Source organism: Eulemur rufifrons, chromosome 17, assembly GCF_041146395.1.
Source record: "Eulemur rufifrons isolate Redbay chromosome 17, OSU_ERuf_1, whole genome shotgun sequence".
Taxonomy (NCBI): Eukaryota; Metazoa; Chordata; class Mammalia; order Primates; family Lemuridae; genus Eulemur; species Eulemur rufifrons.
The window spans coordinates 84,762,031-84,784,560 of record NC_090999.1 but is presented as its reverse complement, the minus strand read 5'-3'; the positions used below and the strand labels follow the sequence as shown (position 1 = coordinate 84,784,560).

The 22,530-nt window shown below is 36.9% G+C and overlaps 1 protein-coding gene and 1 pseudogene across 6 annotated transcripts in view; both read right to left on the bottom strand.

The window, feature by feature from the left end:
- The window catches only part of DMXL1 (Dmx like 1), a 153,303-nt gene that overhangs the window by 127,783 nt on the left and 2,990 nt on the right, over nt 1-22,530 (bottom strand). For all 6 annotated transcript variants that reach the window (XR_011235947.1, XM_069492836.1, XM_069492835.1 and 3 more), the window contains 3 exons: nt 9,371-9,496; nt 6,253-6,324; nt 2,569-2,647 (listed from right to left, as the gene is read on the bottom strand). Coding sequence is in view for 5 of the 6 variants with exons in the window: in XM_069492836.1 (XP_069348937.1) it covers nt 2,569-2,647; nt 6,253-6,324; nt 9,371-9,496 (277 nt within the window). In the remaining variant the exon portion in view is untranslated. The remainder of the gene's footprint in view (nt 1-2,568; nt 2,648-6,252; nt 6,325-9,370; nt 9,497-22,530) is intronic.
- On the bottom strand, nt 13,766-19,993 carry LOC138398372 (vacuole membrane protein 1 pseudogene; annotated as a pseudogene).

Sequence of the window (22,530 nt, the reverse complement as noted above, 5' to 3'; positions counted from 1 at the left end):
ATCATATGAGGACAATAGGCATAAACTAGGATGTAAGTCACTCTACCTATTGTACAGTTATGAACAAAGTACTGTACTAAATGCCAAATTTGAACCCTGGTCTGACTTTTTACTGTATGCATACCAGATATAGTTAGGTTACCAGCTGGTACTCATCAATTTTACAATCTCATGAGAAGAAACATTTTAAAACATTGTATGATTAAAAAAATTCTACAAGCATACTTGTATCTTTTATCTTCTAAAACAATTTCCAAAGGTTCTAAATTTTATGTCCTAAATCAACATTTTCCTCAGCCATTTCATCTACTATATTACGAAAACTAAATCTCCTCTATCTAAACTGATGATTTCGGCCGGGCATGGTAGCTCATGCCTGTAATCCTAGCACTCTATGAGGCCAAGGCAGGAGGATCACTTGAGCTCAGGAGTTCCAGACCAGCCTGAGCAGGAGTGAGACCCCCTTTCTACTAAAAATAGAAAAATTAGCCGGATGTCATGGCACACGCCTGTAGTCCCAGCTACTCGGGAGGCTGAGGCAGGGGATTGCTTGAGCCCAGGAGTTTGAGGTTGCTGTGAGCTAGGCTGATGCCATAGCACTCTACTCAGGGCAACAGAGTGAGACTCTGTCTCAAAAAAAACTAACAAAAAACAAAAAAACTGATGATTTCTTATATTCCAAGGACTTCTTATGTTCTAGATTCAAATTTCTATCTATTGCTTGATGATATGCAAGCTTTTCAAACTCTACATATCCAAACAATATCTATGTTCCACTACATCTCATACATTCATACATGTCACTCTTCTTGTGATCATAGATTTTCTCAAAGTAATCTCAAATCCAGGTGTTAAGTAATGTCAATTCTATTGCCTAAATACATTTCATATCATGTACTCCTTCCATTATTCATTAATTCATTTAATATTGAGTACCTACTTTGGAAAAGGCACTGAAACAAATTCTTATTTCTTGACTACTGTCAATGCGTCTTCCCCAAAGGTCACTCTGCCTCCTGTTCCTCCTGCCACTGACCCTTCTAACTCACTGCCAGCAGACAAATCTTGCAAAACCATAAATCTTAGTACATTACTAGCCTCCTTCAAAAACCTATAATAATTTTTAGACAATTAAAAAGAATTAAATTCAAATTCCTTAGCATGACTTTAAAGGCCTTCCATAATACACTATCGTCTTTTCTCCTTACCACCATTTACTGGGACTCACTCCAGTCCCAATGAAGAAATAATCTTTATTAGAATATATCTTGTGATTTCTTTCTCTGTGCCTTTGCTCACTGTGGTAGAATGGTAAAAATGGCTCCCAAGAAATCATATCTCTCTGTGTCCATGCTCCCTTGCAATATGACTTCCTATTTTTCATTAAGAGGTGGAGTCTATTTCTCCCATCCTTGAATATAAGCTGGACGTGTGACTTGCTTTGGCCATATAATGTGGCAGGAATAACATTCTGGGACATCCAAGTCCAGGCTTTAAAAATCCTTGTAGCTTCTGCTTTTACTCTCAGAATGTAGCCACCATGTAAAATCCAAGCTACTCTGCTGGAGAGGTCACACAATAAAAGGTTATGAGGAGGAGAACAAAGGCATTCCAGTAGATAGAAAGCACCAAGGCCCAGGGGTGAACAAAGCCTTGCTTGGATTCTTGCTTGGATCATCTAACTGCAGACAAGCTGCTTTAGCCAATACCACACTGAACAAGAGGCGAGCCATTCCCACAAAGCCCTGTAATTTTTTTTAAGACAGAGTCTGGCTCTGTCGTCCCAGCTAGAGTGCCATGGCCTCAGCCTAGCTCACAGCAACCTCAAACTCCTGGGTTCACGCAATCCTCCTCCCTAGCCTCCCAAGGAGCTGGGACCACAGGCACATGCCACCACGCCAGGCTAATTTCCTTCTATTTTTAGTAGAGACAAAGTTTCGCTCTTGCTCAGGCTGGTCTTGAATTCCTGAGCTCAAGTAATCCTCCCGCCTCGGCCTCCCAGAGTGCCAGGTTTACAGGTATGAGCCGCTGCGCCCAGCCCTGTAATAATTCTTGACCCATGGAATCAAAAGCAATAAAATGATTGATGTCTTAAGCCACTAAGTTTTGGGATTTTTTCTTTTTAGTATTACATTTGTGCCACCAAAATGAGCACATGGGATGTTTTTTTTTTTTTAACACAGAAATAGGTAACTGATTAATCATCTCTTATAATCCACTTTTTCCTCCTCCATCAACCCCACCCTCATTGTTAAAAACTACTCTCAAGACAAAAGGCTCCTCTTCAATGAAACCTTGATTCTCCAGAGAGAATTAATGTCTCTTTCTGAAAACAATTTGTATTTTGAAAAAATTTACATAATGGCATTTACCAGGTTTTACCATCTATTACAGTGCGTATTTGTTTTCATTTCAGTATAAACTCTAAAAGGACATAATCTGTGTTACTCACTTTTATATTCTCCACACACTCGCAAGGAGCAGAACTGAAATACATGAGAATAATAAAAGCAATAGCCTAGGCAAGTGTTATTTTCATTTCAGTTAATTCTGCTTTTATTTTCTTACCTGTGGGATCCCAAGTTATATTGTGTGCTATTGATTCCAGAAAAAACTGACCACTTTTCTGCCACTGAGTATATAATTCCTAAAATAAAAGTAAAGTCATTAGCCAATCATGATTGACATCTTTTCTCTGTCAAATGTATATGTTCATGATTATTATTCTTATAATAATACATGTAGTCATTTTTAAGGAAAACAAAATGTTCAATTCAGTCAAGAAAACAGGGAATGTATGATGGAGAATATTAGTGAAAGACTCCATTACTGGAGGTTCAAAGCTCTATCTTTACTATAAATAACCATATGCCATCTTGGATAACAGTCTTATTAAACTCTGATTTAATTACTTGATTATAGTTATAGTGAAAAGTTTAATTTTAAATGTGTCTGTGGCTCAGCTATTTTAAGTTTCCAGATTTCCTTCTATTTTTTTTTTTTTTTTTTAGAGACAGAGTCTCATTTTCTCACCCAGACTAGAATGCAGTGGCCCTATCATAGCTCACTGGAACTTCGAACTCTTAGGCTCAAGTAATCCTCCTGTCTCAGCCTGCCAGGTAGCTAGGACCACAGGCATGCGCCATCACACCCGGCTAATTTTTTAATTTTTTGTAGTGACAGCATCTCGCTATGTTGCCCAGGCAAATCTCAAACTCCTGGCCTCAAGTAATCCTCTCACCTAGGCCACCCAAAGTGTTGAGATTATAGGCGTGAGCCACTGCACCCTGAAAGGTTTCATATCTTTTAATGTTTCATCCTTACCTGAGATTATCATGCTATGTAGGAAAATTCAGAATAAAAGATATAATATCTCCATAGTATTATATAATTTAAGTCCTTTCCATTTCTTTTTTTTGACAGAGTCTCGCTCTGTTGCCTGGGCTAAAGTGAGTGCCGTGGCATCAGCCTAGCTCACAGCAACCTCAAACTCCTGGGCTTAAGTGATCCTACTGCCTCAGCCTCCCAAGTAGCTGGGACTACAGGCACACGCCACCATGCCCGGCTACTTTTTTCTATATATTTTTAGCTGGCCAGATAATTTCTTTCTATTTTTAGTAGAGACGGGGTCTCGCTCTTGCTCAGGTTGGTCTTGAACTCCTGACCTCGAGCAATCTACCCGCCTCAGCCTCCCAGAGTGCTAGGATTACAGGCGTGAGCCACCGCGCCCGGCCCTTTCCATTTCTTAAAGCAGTATTTTTCAAATGTTTTAGTCTGCAAATCATTAGGAAATGCATGTTGTACTATGACCAAGAACACATATACATATGTACATAAATGAAACCCAAATTTACCTTTACTACATGTGATATACTCTGACATTTTTTATTCCATTTCATTTTCAGGTTGTGACCTACTAAGTTGATTTTACTGCCCACTAACAGATTGAGATTCAGAAACACTCTCTTATTTTTTTTCCAAGTCCAAAATTGAAGACATTATATAAACACTATCTTAATGTAGTGGTTCTCAAACTTTAGTACAACAAAGAATAGCCTGAGATGTTTATTAAAAATTCGAATTTCCAAGACCCATTCCCACAAGCTCCAGGATGAGGCACAGGAACTTGTACTTTAAACCGATACTCCAGGTGATTTTGATATAAGTAGTCTGCAGAATATGCTTTATGAAACACTATCTTGTAGGAATGGCTCTCAATCACAGTGCACATCGGAACCCTTTCTAGAACAAGACATAGAAGTGCATAGGCACAACCCCATGCCTACAGATTTAGAAATTCCAAAGGCAAGATCTGGACACATGTATCCAGATTGGACACATGTATCCAATAGTTCTGAAGTACACCTCTCATGAAGAATCATAATCTTAAAAGAATATCCCAGAATGTACAAAGAAAAGGGAATAATATCTTTTTTTATGAGGACCTGAAGATTCTTTGAGACTATATTTCAGAATTACACATTTTGTGCATCTTCCAAGTCTATGATTTCTACATTTGATCTACTCTTCAAGTTTTTTTTACCCTCTCTGCAAAGTCAGTACTGCCTACCAATAAATCAGCCTCCTCTTATTGAGTTTTTTACATTATATTCATCAATTACAATTAGTAAAAGAGTAAATGAGCAAAAACTGAAATTCTTTATTGTATTCTTACTAATACAGGTATTTTAACATAACATACTGATTTTTTAAGTCATTTATTTCATTCAACAAATATTTATTAAGTATTGAAATATATTGTTCTGGGTGGGAGGACCACCTTTACAATTTATTTTAGGACTGCCAATTATTAATTCATAAGGCTTTAAGAGCCTCTAATATTGGATTCACGAGGTAATCTATAAGCACAAACAGAAATCGGAGAATTGTGGATACTCCTTTCATGAAATTTAAAAATGGATATTAATTAACAATGAGAAAATATTTTTCATTAACGCAAAGGAGGGAAAAAGTGCTCACACCTAGGAATCAACGCAGCTGGTTGTATTCTTAGCTCTGTGGCTTAGTAGCTGTTTCATCAGTCAAGTCACTTATTTTCTTTGAGCCTAGTCTATTGTCTTATTTGTACAAAAAAAGAAAAAAATAGCTGCCCAAATAGGTCAGAAGTAATCTGTAAGATGAAAACTATCAAAAGATATATAAAGGTATGTCTAATATTAAACACTGTTTAATTCTTTATAATTAATACATTTGTACACAGTCTTTTACTTCATGTCATCCTTATACCCAAATCAAGAATGAATAGATACGGAGGCTGGGCGTGGTGGCTCAGGCCTGTAATCCCAGCATTATGGGAGGCCAAGGCAGGAGGATCACTTGAGGCCAGGAATTTGAGGTTTCAGTGAGCTATAGGTATGCCACTGCACTTCAGTCAGATCGACCGAGACCTTATCTCAAAAAAAAGTATGAATATTAATCAATATCAGAGTTGAGCAAAGAACCTCACAAGGCTGACTTACTTAGGATCAAATAGCTAGAAGGCAGCAGAAATAGAAACAAGGCCTATGATCCCCAATACAATGCTGTTTCAACTATATTATGCTGATCCATTTTCATATGGTTTTAATCACTAGTTTAGTCTTCAGCAGAAATGGGTAAAATAATGTGATCCATTTGTTATATTTAAGATCATTAAAGCACCTATGAAATCTACTACATAGTCCCAATATTTATGAGCTATTGGTTAACTAGCTTTCAGAACTATTTCTGAATATAGCTTCCTTACAAAGAAAAACATTCATTAACTTATTAATAGTTGTATTACATGATCTAATAAATGCAAGAAAGTCTTGAAAGTACGTTAACATTCTGCAAGTAAAATATGTATTAAATAACTTTAAGAACAATATACATATGAAAAGAAAAGCCAGAAAAACTGTATGAAGGTAGACCATAAAAACAAAAAATAAAGTGCCACATATGGCTGGACAATGGTGTTTTATACTAGCAATAAAGTAACTGCCAAACTTTAGGTTATTGACTGTTCAAATATTTATTATAAAATAAAGTGTCAGAAGGAAAAAAGTAAAGCATTTCAAGGCAATTCACAGGCACAATTTAGTTTATTCCAATGAAAGATTTAAATGTTTTTAATATGGAAGTGAGATTTAATATGCATCTTCAATTATAACATATAATTTACACTGATTTATTTGATGATCATTCTAATTTTATACTCTTTTAATAGTTAAGACATCTCAATTCCTGAAAGAAAAATGATAAATTACTAACCAAATTTTTCTTTTGTTTCGGGAGGTTAACTGGTTCAAAAACAGAGATAACATTTCCATAGGATGCTGCAATCTTTTAAAAAGAAAAAAGAAAGAAAATTTATTATGGATATGTTAACTTACTTAGGGATCAAAAATGCAAGAAATGAACAATATAACTTTAAATATGCCCACACATACAGTTACATTTTTTGATCCTCGAGAATGCCAATTTTGAAGACCATCATATCTGGGTTAGAATCCTAGCACAACTTACCATGTAACTAGCAAGTTAATCTCTCTAAACCTAGGTTCCCTGTACATGTTTATAATATGTAAAATGCCATCTTTCTAACAGAATTATTTTGAAGACTGAAATAACATTTGAAAAACACCTAACATATAATAAATGATACACAACATGAAGAGTAAATGTTAATTCTTGTTATACATCCCCAAAACTCACAATTCTGTCAGTGTATATTTAACTTTTTAAAAATAAAACTTAGGTCTACTCTTTTGTGAACTCCCTGAGTACATTTTTTTAAATATTCTATTTTGTTTATCTTTTAAAAATCAATAGAACATAATCTTTCCTGGCCCTGTTTCATAAGGTAGCTACTACTGTATCTTGAGTGAGTCCCATATAAAGAACATCAAAATTATTAGAAATCAAACAGATAAACAAGATTAAATGAATGAATTGGGGATAGAAAAGAAGAACATATGATCTAGTAGAGTAAGAAATGAGGACATAAAATGCCTAAGGAAAAAAATAACTTTCAATGGAAATTTTAAGTGTTCTGAGTTCTTAGGATATAGAAATCACCTGTGTACTAAGCTGATGTGGCAGAGAATATTTCCTCTGGGCCTTTAAGTATGGGTAGGATTTCAAAGGGCAGTGAGTGTTCAATTTCACAAATAGGGCATAGTATGAAGACAGGTATAACGATTTAAATAGGCAATGTATGTTCAGAGGTGAATGACTACCAGCTCAGCTAGAAGAGAGTGTTCCTTAAGACAGAATAATGGACATGAAACTAAAAAAGACAGGGGTGAGCCAGGTTGTATAAGGCCTCATGCTAAGGTGAACAATTTGAACTTTTCCAGGGTAATCAGAAGCTAAGCACGTTTTGAAGCTGATGAATAACAAGATGGCTGGGCACAGTAATTCACGTCTGTAATTTCTCTAATCCCAGCACTTTGGGAGGCCCAGGTGGGAGATCACTTGAGGCCAGAAGTTCACGACCAGCCTGGACAACACAGTGAGACTCTGTCCCTACTTTAAAAAAATTTTAAAAAGCCTGGGAACAGTGGCTCACGCCTGTAATTTTAGCACTTTGGGAGGCCCAGGTGGGAGGATTGCTTGAGGCCAGGAGTTTGAGACCAGCCTGAGCAACAGTGAGACCCTGTCTCTGCAAAAAATAGAAAAATTAGTCGGGCATGGTGGTGTGTGCCTGCAGTCCCAGAGTCCCAGCTACTTAGAAGACTGGGGCAGGATGATCACTTGAGCCTGGGAGTTTGATGATGCCACTGCACTAAGCCCAGATGAATTTTCTCAGGAGAATTAATTAGTGGTAAGTATGAAGTAAGTAAGTATGAAGAAAAAATGGTAATGATAAAATACTGGTGCCTATGGTGTCAAGTAACATTTCCTTCTTAAAGGCAGTGAGAAGTACCCAGGTACTGGACCTATAAATTTTCTTTCTGATACTTTAAGGAACACTTTGATAATACTGGTATTTGTAAACAAAGAAAATTTGCCCTTTATAGAATGATTACAGAACCAAACTTATTCGTTCTAACATGGACTTTCACATAGTCTAGTCTATCACAAAAAAAGTAGCTCTCATTGAAAATTATTAAATTACATTTCCAACATTAATGAGCTCCGTGTGAATCTAGATGGTATTAAGCAAGTTTTTACACAATAAAGATTACAGAACCACAGGACAGGAGAGCAAACACACATGAAGAGAATGAGGAAAAAACCTAGTCCCAAGGATTTTTAGCATTCCATAATAAAGATCATTTTTATAGTATACTGATAAATAATAAAAGGCCTAAACAAGAGAAAGAGAGAGAGAGAGAGAGAGAGAGGAGAGAAACACTTGTAACTATAATATATTAAAGGGAAGGGTCTTGAGTAACAAAAAGAACAGTAGTCCAACAAATAGGTAGAGATTACAACAGAAACTCCTTTTACAATGAGTATCTTTAAACTAGGTCCCAAGCAGTAACTTTTCATGCTGGCAGGTTTATCAAAAACAAGGATTAGATTAAAAAAAAATTGAGTCCATAGACTCTCATGACTATTTTGATTACACACATAAAATGTTTTAGCGGAATCATACAGTCAAATATATTTAAACACCTAGAAAAAAAAGAGTAAATTTTCAAAGTTCAGTCCAGTCAAGCTACAATCATACATAGGCCTGATCATCTAAGCCTATATGGAGCTATTTTAAGCTATTTATTATGCTTTTTATTAACACTAGTATGATTCCCATTCTAGTACTACATAGTACTGTATTTAACCTGATCTAGAAGAATTGTATGCCTTGTTTGTTTTCATTGTTGCTACTGTACTTTCAAGGTTACCTTTTCACTTTTCATATGCAAATAGAAGTCTAGACAAAGTTTTCATTTTTCTTATAGACTTGGAAGAAATTAATAAAATATTATAGACTTTAGAAGAGTTTATCTTCATTTCAGTTACAAGTTTATCCAGAAGTTACCAGGAGATATTATAACTACCTGTTTACAGACAAGGAATGATTCTATCAAATGATTTTCTTCAGGAGTTTATTTCTAAAAAGATTGAAGGTTTATTGGCATTCCTTTCCCTCAATCCAATCACCTTTTAAATAAGTGTTTAAATAAGTAAGCTTTAGACTCCTTCTATAAGCAGTAAATTATTATATTTCTTTCTCAACCCATAGAGAAGATTATGCTATATATTGAGAACAGAATTCTTGACACTTTCTAAAATGCATCTTAGAGAGCAAAAAAAAAAAATAATTATAACTACATTGTTCTCGAAACAAGTCTCTATTTCAATAGGAAATACATATTTCAGAAATTATCCTGACAAAAACCATATTCAAAACAAATTCACATATTACCACAAGATTACAAACCTTGCCTTGTTGCATTGAACAGTCTACACATCCCACTTGAATATTTCCATGTTTAGCTCCTGGGATTATCTGTAATCTTTCGAAATCACTTCCCAGTATTACAATGTCACATCCAGATGCATAAGCCTAAATACAACAAAAATGATAAAAGTGTCAAGAAAATATTTATCATGTTGAACGCTAGCATTAAATGTTTTAAATACACCAGTTTTAAATGTTCTTTTCTTTAAACAAATCTAAATTTGGAACTATTTCTCTTACCTCTCATAGTTCTCTTACCTCTCATAGTTCTCTTACCTCCTTTCAGCAAATTGTCAGTCCTATCTGCAAAAACATCTATTAACTCTGTCCACTTCTTTCATGGCCACTGAATGCTACTGCCCTCCATCTCTCTTCTACGCTACTGTTAATAGTCTGCTTCCATTCTTGCCTCCAAGTCATTTCCACAAATAGACAAAAGTGATCTTCTTTTAAAAATGTTTATTGCACCAAGTAATTTTCCCTGCTTAAATCTCTTCAATGGTTTCCCACTGCACTTGGAATAAAATCTCAACTCCTTACCATGGTCAATAACCTAAATGATTGTCCTTTTACAAACGCATTCCAGGCTACGTTTTCCTTCTCTCATTTGGCTCCTGTCCTTTTATTGCTCTTTTTTCTGTTCCCTTTTCTATATCAAGGTGTTTTATCCACCTTTTGTTTGCTTGGTCTTTGTCTAGCTAGCTTCTTTTCAACATTCAAGTCTCACTTCCTAACCATTTTGTCTCCCATTACTTTCCATCACATCATCACATCATCACATTACTGTCTATTTTCTTCATAGCTTATCACAATTTGTAAATGTCTTGTTTATTGTCCATTTCCATTAGTGTAAGTTAAATCCCAAGAAAGTAGGGTTCAAGTTTATCTTGTTCTCTGCTCTAGTCCTCAATTCTAACAGAATGGCCTAGAACACAGCTAGTAATTTATAAATACCTACAGAATAAATGAAGTATTTAATATCACAAAAACAGCCACCATAACCAAACAAATATAAGAGTACATGGTCCAAGGCTTGAGGGCAAGCATTTTATACCTCTTTTTGAAGAATTCCAACTAGAATTCTCTTTTTGTGTCATTTTCCCTACTCCTTTCTTCATTTGATCACAGGGGTCTCTTCCATTACAGAGTACACAGCTGGCCTCCTAAGATTCACATATTATAGGCCAGCACACAGTATAACATGTTAACAATAAAACATCCACCACAAATTGTTTTCCATCATAGGTTCAAAAAGTTTTAGTAATTCTTTCTCATCACTTTTGCACATGTGTATACACACATATTTTAAAAATTATACTTCATATACTTTGTCACCTTATTTCCTACCAAATCCAAAGTTATCAAAGATATTAGAAAAGATTGCTGGCCATGGTGGTGTGTGCCTATAATCCCATCTACTCCAGAGGCTGAGGGGAGTATTGCTTGAGCACAGGAGTTTGAATCTAGCCTGGGCAACATAATGAAACTCCATCTCAAAAAAAAAAAAAGCACAGTGGGTTTTAAAATCCTGGTCTCTTGATTCTTCTTCTAGTGCTATTTTCCTGGTACCGCCGGGGTCTTCCCTAGTTAAACATGCTTCCCTGGAATTATTCCTAAAAGAAATTAGGAATCACCAAGTATGGTTCCACTAGTATCACATACTGGAAAAAAATGGACTCAAACAAACAAAAAATTGCATGATGATCTGCTCCCCTGTATAAATAGCCATGATGGGATCATAAGACTTGTCACAAGTCCATTAGCAAGAATAAATTCAAAGACAAATTTAAGAGAAGTTGTCTTTCATAATACACAAATGTCTTAGAAACTGATTTTTCTTGATATTAACTGTCACTGTTTCCAAAAATATGATGTTAAATTTTACATGTTTACAATTTAGAAATACTCCCGTTTAAACAAAATTTCCAGTTTCCATTAATAAGAATAAAAAACTCATAGCTTCACCTTTCTTTCATTATACCTGAAATTATTTACCTAATTTCAGATACTAGGTTGCAAATATTTTCGTCAAACATGACTCTAAATTTTCCCACATCCAGTCTTTATTAATCCTGAAGTACTTCACAAATTAATGTTTAATACAAGAATTACATTGGCAGAGTTGAGAAATGCAAAGTTATTCCAGAATTGAACACACAGTACTAGAGAAGATAGTAACTTATAACACAGGCCAGGTGCCATGGCTCACCTCTGTAATCCTAGCACTCTGAGGGGAAGAAGCAAGGGGATCACCTAAGCTCAGGAGTTTAAGACCAGCCTTAGCAAGAGCAAGACCCCTGTTTCTACTAAAAATTAGCTGGGCTGGTGGTATGCGCCTGTAGTAGTCCCAGCTACTCGGGGGAGGCTGAGGCAGGAGGATCACTTGAGCCCCAGGAGTTTGAGGTTGCAGTGAGCTATGATCATGCCACTGCCTCACGTCAACAAAGTGAGATTGTGTCTCAAAGAAAACCAACAAAAAAACCCTCGTAACACAATTAACACTTCATCATTCAAATACTTATCCAATTCTGAATTACCCTTATTCTTTTGCTGCTGCTGCATCATACTACTGTCATTTGACTTTTTCTCAGTGACAGTACTAGAAGTGGCAAAGCTGTCTCTCTAGTTTTGGTAAATTTTAAATCAAATTACTAACCTTCATGTGGAATATAAAAGACTGAGGATGAATATATATTTTTCCTCATTCATACTTCACTTTCCTCTCTATTATTTTAATAACTAACGGATGGCAATAAACTGCTAGACGGCCCCCCAAAATTAAAATTAAATAAAAAGAATATAACCAATTCTACACATCATGAGTTGATACTATGCTGGAGGCTTATAATAAAGGTCCTCTCATTTTCTTGAGTAAAAACTTTAAAACTTTGCAGTTTATTTGATTATATAAATATAGGATATACTAATGATAAACCATATTTGTATTTTGTTCCATTTCTTAATCATTTTCAAGAATTTGTCAATGTTTCCTTAAAAATCCTGCTAAGAATATTGGTTGAAAAACTATGACACATAACCACAAGGGATACAGCTGTAAAAAGAATGAGAAGGATATCGATCAAATGACATGGAGTGATTTCTAGGTGACATTATGAAGTGAAAAAAAAGCAAAGATTCTTTTGGGCATATATGGTATTTTGTGTAGGGAACATGGAAAATAAGAAGACATACATATATATGTGTATCATTACAAAAAGAAACAGAGGCCAGGTGCGCAGTGGCTCATGCCTGTAATCCTAGCGCCCTGGGAGGCTGAGGCAGGAGGATTGCTTGAGCTCAGGAGTTCAAGACCAGCCTGAGAAAGAGTAAAACCCCGTTTCTACTAAAAATAGTAAAATTAGTCAGGAGTCGTGTGCTTGTAGTCCCAGCTATTCTCGGGGCTGAGGCAGGAGGATCACTTGAGCCCAGGAGTTTGAGGTTGTAGTGAGCTATGATGGCACCACTGCACTCTAGCCAGGGTGACAGAGCTAGACTCTGTCTCAAAAAAAGCATAAGGAAACATGGCATACGTAACTTATTTTCAAACAGTTGAGAAAAAAAAAATATGTAGACACACATATAGTATACACAAATGATAATAAAAACAGGGATAAATTATTAACAAAAGGCAAATCTTGATAAAGAGAACATGGGTGTTCCTTGTACAATTTTCATAACTTTTCATAAATAGGAAACTATTTCAATTATAACTATAACTATTTATTTTCCCTGTAATAAAAACATCTAGCACCTAAATAATTATATCCAAAAAGTTTTTTTAAAAATGTTGTCACTTTCTTGTGCTTTCTGCTACCTTTCACTGACTAGTCTTCTGAGCCTATTTTTTTCTGTAGCATTATGCTGTAGGGCAATGCTAAGCGCTTTTCACTGGTATCCCATTTAATCCTCACAACAAATCCTATGAGGTATTAGCTTAGATATAGAGCAATTGGCTCAATGTCTCAGCGTTAGTATGAGGCACAACAGAGACTGAAAGAAATAAAGTTATATCTAATGCCAAAAATCATGCTTTTACTCCCTCTGCTATGCTGCCATATAAAGCCTTATGTAAACACACATTAGTATGAATTTAACAATTTTCTTTAATTGCTTCCCATATTTAAAAATGCCTTTCTATCAGCAATTATGGGAGTTCTGGCTGTTTCACTTTACATCCAAAAAAGGAATTTTTAGGCTAGGCACAGTGGCTCCTGTCTGTAATCCAAGCACTTTGGGAAGCCAAGGCCTGGGAGGATTGCTTGAGGCCTTAAGTTTGAGACCAGCCTGGCCAACATAGCAAGACCCTGTTTCTACAAAAAATAAAAAAAAAAAAATTACACAGGCATGGTAGCATGCACCTGTAGTCCCAGCTACTCAGGAGCTATAGTCCCAGTGAGCTATGATCATGTCACTGCACTCCAGCATGGGTAATGGTGTGAGATGCTGCCTCTAATATGAAAAAAAAAAAACAAAACATTACTGCTAAAAAATGATAACAATCATCTGAGCTTTCAGCAAGTTGTATCTTTTTGTTGGTGGAGGGTCTTGCCTCAATGTTGATGGCTGCTATTTGATCAGGGTAGTGGCTGCTGAAGGCTAGGGTGGCTTTGATAATTTCTTAAAATAAGACAACAGTGAAGTTTCTTACATCAATGGACTCTTCCTCTCATGAAAGATTTCTCTACAGCATCATTTTACTCACAGTATAACTTCTTTCAAAATTTAAATCAATCTTCTCAAATCCTACCACTGCTTTATCAAGTATAAGGAATATTCTAAATCATTTGTCATTTCAACAATGCTCTACTTGGGAGGCCGAGGCAGGAGGATCACTTGAGCCCGGGAGTTTGAGGTTGCAGTGAGCTATGATGATGCCACTGCACTCTAGCCTAGGTGACAGAATGAGACCCTCTCTCCAAAAAAAAAAAAAATTCCATCTCAAGAAAACCACTTTCTTTGCTCATCCATTCAAGTTTTATCATGAGATTGAAGCAAGTCAGTTCCATCTTCAGGCACCACTTCTAATTCTAGTTTTCTTGCTATTTCTACCACATATGTAGTTACTTTCTCCACTGAAGTCTTGAACCCCTCCCTCAAAGTCACCCATAAGGGCTGGAATCAACTTTTTCCAAACTCTTGTTAATGGTGATATTTTGACCTCCTCCCCATGAATCACAGATGCTTTTAATGGCATCTAGAATGGTGAATCCTTTCCAGAAGGTTTTCATTTACTTTGCCCATATCCATCAGCAGAATCACTACCTATGGCAGCTATAGCCGTACAAAATGTATTTCTTAAATATAAGATTTGAAAGTCAAAATTATTCCTTGATTCATGGGCTGGCAGAATGGATGTTATATTCACACATATATAAACAACATTAATCTCTTTGTACATCTCCATCAGAGTTCTTGGGTAAGTAGGTGTTTAAATTGGAGATAAGCGTGATTCACTACAGAGACACAGGTTAAAGAGCTATTTCAATAGGGTAACTGCAGTAGAGATAAAGACAAGTGAAAATATCTGAAAATTATTTAGGAGGTAGAATCCACAGGGCTGAGTGATTACACAAAAGTAATCAGGGAGGAAGAGGAGTTAGGGATACCTCCAAGCTTCTGGCTTAGAAAAATAGCTGGATGATGGAGTCACTCACAGAGATAATGCATACGGGAGAACAGACAGAATAAACTGGATGGGGGCTGGAGGGTACACCAAAGTAGGGGAGCTGACTGAGAGTAGAACAAGTTACATTTGAGTATTTGTGGCACCTTCAAGTAGAAGAATATAAGAGATATTTAAATTTATCAGATTGAAGCTCAAGACAGGGACAATACACCCAGAAAGTACATGTAGAATGAAACAAGAAGAGGTCCAAGGCCTGATAGGCCTGATTGTTGCCAACATTTAAGGGATAGACATGAAAGATATCTTGCAAAGAACATTGAAAATGAGTAACGGCGGGGAAGGGGAGTCAACCTACTGATTCAAGTTAGCATCAATGTGGTTGTTTGGTAACTAAGGTGACAAAAGCAGTCAAAGCATAGTGAGTCAAGAAGTGAGGAGGACACAAAAGTACCAAGAAATACAGGCAACTCAAAGACGATAGCTGTGAAGTATGAGATAAAACGGGATGCTGTGTCAAAGAAGGGTTTTCTGGTTGGTTGTTTTGAGATGAGATTTTAAAGCATGTCTTAGAACTTCTGGGGGGGAAAAGGTGAAAATAACTGAAGGGCTGAGGTTCCAGAGACAGCCCAAAGAGATAAGATCCAGAACAAAGGAAGAGGGATTAATCCTGGAGAGATAGGGGTACATCTACTTTTATTGTACCAGGAGGAGAAAAGGAGAAAATGGATGCAGATATAAGTAGATTTTTCAGCTTGTAGTTGAAAATGAGGGAGTTACCATCTGATGGATTCCAGGAGGCAAGTTTATGAGCTGGAGAATTTTGAGGTGGTAGGTTTCAGAAGATGAGAGAAAGGAATAATGAGCAGACGGGTGGAAGGATTCCTGGGGAGCTTTGAAGTCTCATCTTAAGTTGGCAAACATGACTTTATTTCCCACATGATTTTATTTATAATACATTGTCTAGTAGTACTCAAGAGTCAGTAATGCAGGAACAAAAAAGAACATGGAACTGATCAAGTGTGTGGGATTTGGTCAGACTAGTGTAAAGATAAAGGGTCAAGAGAGTTAAAGGATATTGGCAACAAAGTATTACTAAATGAACTCATGTCAAATTATCTACATTATAAAATTAAAATGTGTAATAACTATGCTAAACAACTGCTAATGAGGCCAAGATTCAAGGTCTAATTGCTATATAGCTATCTTCATTTTGCAACACAGACATAATACCAACTCCTAGATATAAATATCTCACACAAATTTGTGCTAAGAAGAACAGAGGAGTCAACTGCTGGAAAAGTAATTCAAGTTCTAGGCCCACAATAAGTGGGTATCTTTCAAAAAAAAAAAAAGGCACATTAAATCTCCAACTTCCATGTTTTCCCTAATTCTATAAAATTTGTGAAAATAAAACTGAAAACAGTGTCATGTTTTTTTCTTTTGTATTTTGGAGTCTATAAATTTATATTAAGTCTATGCTAATAAAGGGATAGATGCATATGGTTAAATACCAACTGGGTATCATCTAAAAGTCACTTGACCCCTTATAAATATTTCTAACAGATTATTAAAATTAATTCAACCTCTAGAGCTTATACTACTTGATGGGGTGATAAGCATAGAACTGCACCAATAAAATAGGGAAAATAGCCTTTAACTTCAATTAGACTGTGTAGCTGGGCATAGTGGTGCATGCCTGTAATCTCAGGTACTAAGGAGGCCGATGCAGGAGGATTGCTTGAGCCCATGAGTTTGAAGCCAGCCTGGGCAACACAGCAAAACTTTGTCTCTAAAAAAAAATATCTCTTAATAAATAAATAAAATAAGGTAAAATGGACTGTGGATAATTTTGAAATAATCCATCTAATACTAAATCCCTGAATAAAAATAATCCATCTACATGTTTTAAATAAAAACCTAAGATGTAGGCTGGGCTTGGTGGCTCACACCTGTAATCCTAGAACTCTGGGAGGCTAAGGCAGGAAGATCTCTCGAGGTTAGGAGTTTGAGACCAGCCTGAGGCAGAGCAAGACTCTGTCTCTACTAAACATAGAAAGAAATTAGAAGGACAACTAAAAATATACAGAGAAAAAATTAGCCAGGCATGGTGGCACATGCCTATAGTCCCAGCTACTCGGGAGGCTGAGGCAGTAGGATTGCTTGACCCCAATAGTTTGAGGTTGCTGTGAGCTAGGCTGACGCCACGGCACTCACCCTAGCCCGGGCAACAAAGGGAGACTCTGTCTCAAAAAAATAAATAAATAAAAAATAAAAAAAAAAAAAACCTAAGATGTAATATAATATGTAATACTTCTAAATCAAAATTTAAAACTAATTTTACAGATTTTTCTAAAATAAATTACTCACAAAATTTATCTCAAAGTGCCCTGATTGGCCAGGTAGCTCACACCTGTAATCCCAGCACTTTTGGGAGGCCCAGGCAGAGGGATCACTTGAGTCAAGGAGTTCAAGACCAGTCTAGACAACAGAGTGAGACCCCATCTCTACGAAAAAAATTTTTTGAAAAATTAGCCTGGCGTGGTGGGGCACACCTGTAATCCCAGCTACTTGAGAGGCTGAAGCAAGAGGATTTCTTGAACCCAGGAGTTCAAGGCTGCGGTGAGCTATGATCATACACACTGCACTCCAGCCTGGGTGAAAGAGTGAGAACCTGTCTCAAAAAAAAAAAAAAAAAAAAAAAAAGTATCCTGACTATAATGTAGAAGGTTATCAAAATAAGAATAGCACTGGCTTATCAAATAAACTATCAAGTGATGCACACATAATACAATTGGTACACTAGCTGTTTCTGTCAAAAGATCTGTAATCAGAACAATCTACTACTAATAGATGAAAATTAAATTGACAGATAAAAAACTTTGTATTAGGCACACACAAGGTTAACTAACTTTGAGACTACACAGGATGCACAGGAAGAACGGAGACGCAGGTGTGCTACCAAGCATATAATCAAAACATGATTTTTAACTTTAAATTCTGTCAGAGAATCTTCTCAAATATTCTAAGGTTCAAAAAATATCCAAGGCTGTAACAGTTGATATTCAAATTTGGAAACCCTGTGATTTATTTCTTTTCTTTTCTTTTTTTTTTTTTTGAGACAGAGTCTCACTTTGTTGCCCAGGCTAGAGTGCCGTGGCGTCAGCCTATCTCACAGCAACCTCAAACTCCTGGGCTCAAGTGATCCTACTGCCTCAACCTCCTGAGTAGCTGGGACTACAGGCACATGCCACCATGCCCGGCTAATTTTATATATATGTATTTTTTTAGTTGTCCATATAATTTCTTTCTATTTTTTAGTAGAGACAGGGTCTTGCTCTCGCTCAGGCTAGTCTCGAACTCCTGAGCTGAAATGATCCACCGGCCTCGGCCTCCCAGAGTGCTAGGATTACAGGTGTGAGCCACCGCGCCCGGCCTAAAGTTTTTTCATGACTTCATTCTAAGTACACAGAATAAAAAACCCATTTGTGATAACAACTATATTTTCCTTATACTGTCTCAAAATCTAAAGATCAGTTTCCCCAGAGGGTATGCAATGCATCATAAAATGGCCTTTTATGAGGGTGGGAGAGGAAGGGTTGGGTAGGACAGCATATTAAATTGCACAGTGATAGACATTCAAGACTGTTAGATAATTTATATACATTTTGATGACTTACAAAAACAAAGCAATCATTTGTGACAAGCCTAAGAAGACTGACATATTTAACATACTTAGGAACTTTTTTGTGTGTGGTAGGAATTCTCTAATTGTACCATGTGGGCCTTTTGAGAACTAACAAATAAAAGGCCAGTTTCTGTTAGTTAAGTTTGCTGCTGAACATAACATTCCACCCTAATATAATACAACGCAGATTGAATTGAGGGTGGATACCTTACCTTATCACACAAAGTATATCAGTGCAAAATATGGACTAAACTGCTTTCAGGAAAAAAGTTTTTAAAATTGATACAGGTTGGAAAAGAGAATTTTCCTTCCTGGTTTGGAGTCCTCCTAATTTAAGGCAGAATCCATCCATTCTAATTTCCGTAGTTAAAAACTTTCTCTTGGTGGGTGCAGTGGCTAACGCCTGTAATTCTAGCACTCTGGAAGGCCAAGGTGGGAAGATTGCTTGAGCTCAGGAGTTCGAGACCAGCCTGAGCAAGAGTGAGACTCCCAGTTGCTACTAAAATAGAAAAAAATTAGCTGGGCATGGTGGCACTCGCCTGTAATCCCAGCTACTCGGGAGGTTGAGTCAGGAGAATCAAGTGAGCCCAGGAGTTTGAGGTTGCTGTGAGCTAGGCTGATGCCAAGGTACTCCAGCCTGGGTAACAGAGCAAGACTCTGTCTCAAAAAAAAAAAAAAAAAAGAGAAAAAAAGAAAACCAAAAAAACCTTTCTCTGCATATTTAGTTTTCTCCTTTGAGTTCAACTGCTGCTGGATGGATTCCTTTGGCATAACTTTGTGCCATGGAGTTAATGATAGAAGGATGAAGTAACATACCATCACAACGACCAACCTGTCAAACATCCAGGATAACCAGTTTTTTCTCTGGGGTGTGCCCATTTCGCTTTTGTGGTGAAGCTTTTGCCACTGAGCCTCCCAATATTCCTGGAATGGCTTCTGAAGAGATGGACCTATGGCGGGGACAGCACCAACAAATGCCACCATCTGCTCCACTATGTGCTTGCTGAATGTTATTATAACAACAATTTTCTGGATATGCATTTTAATTATTGCTATTCCAATCAGGGTGACACCAAAGAAAGTCCAAAAAGGTAGCAGAAAGTGTCCACATGTTATTCTAGCCAGATCAAATAGAGGATTTGGAATTTGTGCAGTCTCTGCATGTTCCAGCATCTCTTCAAATTCTTGATACTCTTCATCATCTGGTTCAGCACCTGAGAGGCGAGTGGCTCTGGCCATAAAATACGGTGGCAGCTCTCTGATTGCTGTACCAATACCCCACATGCAGGCTTCAATCCTAACTTTTGAGATGATACTCAACAAAGAAATGGCTCCTTCAATGCCCTCTTCATCTGGACAAATAATCTGATCAAGATAGGATGGTTTGGGGAAATTAACTGAACTGCATTCATAAGCAGCTAGTATAACTAGGGCGGGGGTCATGCCTTAGTACTAGAACTCAACTCTGTGATTTCTATAAGACAATTAGATTTCTAAGCCAGGCATGGTGGCTCACTCTTGTAATCCTAGCACTTTGGGAGGCCAAGGTGAGAGGATCATTTGAGACCAAGAGTTGGAGATCAGCCTGAGCAACACAGAGAGTATCTGTCTCTACAAAAAATAAAATTAGCAGGGCATGGTGGCACACACCTGTAGTCCCAGCTACTTGGGAGACTGAGATAGGGGCATCACTTGAGCCCAGGAGTTTAGGTTGCGGTGAGCTATGATAATGCCACTGCACTCTGGCCCAGGCAACAGAGTCTCCAAAAAAAAAAGACATTTAGATTTCCTTTCACTGATTTTCTTGTTTTAACCAACTATACCAGGTAAATAACCTAAAGAATTTCTTTCTGGTATATGTCCTAGTTAACTGACTTAGGTTTGGTATGTTGTAACTAAAGCTTATTCTCTTTTTTTAAAAACATTATATAGAGAACTAGTATTACTTCAATGATCTTAACGGTACTTGAATACTACAAAACATTGTATTTTAAAATAGGTCAATATTTTTAAAAGAAGTCCACTTTAGTACTTGTAATAGCATTATAAGCACCACAAACATCTTTCTCTTTCTCCAGATGTGAATAGTAGCCAACTTCCCCTTCTGCACTCTCCATACCCACAAAGACTCACATGATCTTTTCCAAAAAAAAAAAATTCTTCCCATCCTCCCGATATAGCAATCACACACTGTCACCAATAAAGGTATCCTTGGCTGGGTGGGGCAGCTCACATCTATAATCCTAGCACTTCGGGAGGCTGACACAGTAGGCTCACTTGAGGTCAGGAGTTCAAGACCAACCTGGGCAACACAGTGAAACCTTGTCTCTACAAAAAAGAATAAAAATTAGCCAGGCATGGTGGCATGTGCCTATAGTCCCAGTTACTCGGGAGGCTGAGGCAGGAGGATTGCTTGACCCCAGGAGTTCAAGGCTGCAGTGAGCTACAATCACACTATTGCACTCCAGTCTGGGCAACAGAGTGAGACCCTGTTTCTTAAAAAAACAAAACAACGACAAAAAAACAGGAATTCTTAAAGTGAACAAAACAGAGCTGAACTAAAGGATGCATAGTATCACAAACAGTTGAGGAAGGAGAATCCTCATGCTGCTCCCATTTCTCTACCAACACCCACATAGCTGCAGTCTTTTGACTTCTAATTTGGTTCTCCTTACCTGGAAACAATGAATTGTTTAATACTAAAGGGAGCCTGGAGCTTAACATATTTGCTTTCCCTCCCATAGCTAAGGTGTTTAAACTCCAAGTCAGAGACAGGAAGTCCTAAATATTAGCACAAGCTTACTATCTCTTGGAAATTATCCCCCTTTCCATTTCATTCAAAACACAGTTTGAACACTAGGAATAAATCACAAAATGAAAAGGAAAAAAACCTACCCTATAGTATGTCATTAGTATGCACACAGAAGCTAGAAATCTAGATTCTAACTAACCATGCCTCTTTTTAACTTATTGCCTTTAATAAACATAATATTTTTTATTCTAAAAGCAAAAGTTGTCAACAGATTAAGAACAGATTTCTCACATACTTTAAAATCAGCAGGAAATTAACAAGGAAAAAAGGAAGAAGCATTCTAGTAAATAAGGAAAAAATAAAGAATTTTTGATCAGTATACCTGAAGTTTCCCTTAGTTGTTCACTTTATGTTATGATAAAATGCATAACAACTGATTTTGAAAAAGAAATTTAATTTTTTTTTTTTTTTTTTTTTTGAGACAGAGTCTCACTCTGTTGCCCGGGCTAGAGTGCCATGGCGTCAGCCTAGCTCACAGCAACCTCAAACTCCTGGGCTTAAGCGATCCTCCTGCCTCAGCCTCCCGGGTAGCTGGGACTACAGGCATGCGCCACCATGCCTGGCTAATTTTTTCTATATATATTTTAGTTGGCCAGATAATTTCTTTCTATTTTTAGTAGAGACGGGGTCTCACTCTTGCTCAGGCTGGTCTCGAACTATCCACCCGCCTCGGCCTCCCAGAGTGCTAGGATTACAGGCGTGAGCCACCGCGCCCGGCCGAAAAAGAAATTTTAATAGAAATATTTTATTTGAACTCAAATCTATATTATTAAAGCTACTTTAAAACACAGCTATTATTAATTATATTACAGTCAAGCTTCCTTATCCATTATTCATCAATTCAGCCAGTATTTATCATGCACTTTCTAGTGCCAGGCATTAGTATGAATATAACCTTAATTTTATAATACTGGACATTTTTATTTTTATATGTACTAAGCTATGAACTTAGAGGTTGGCATTTTTCTTGTTACAACCCTATGAGTAGGTACTATTTTAGTCCCATTTTACAGATG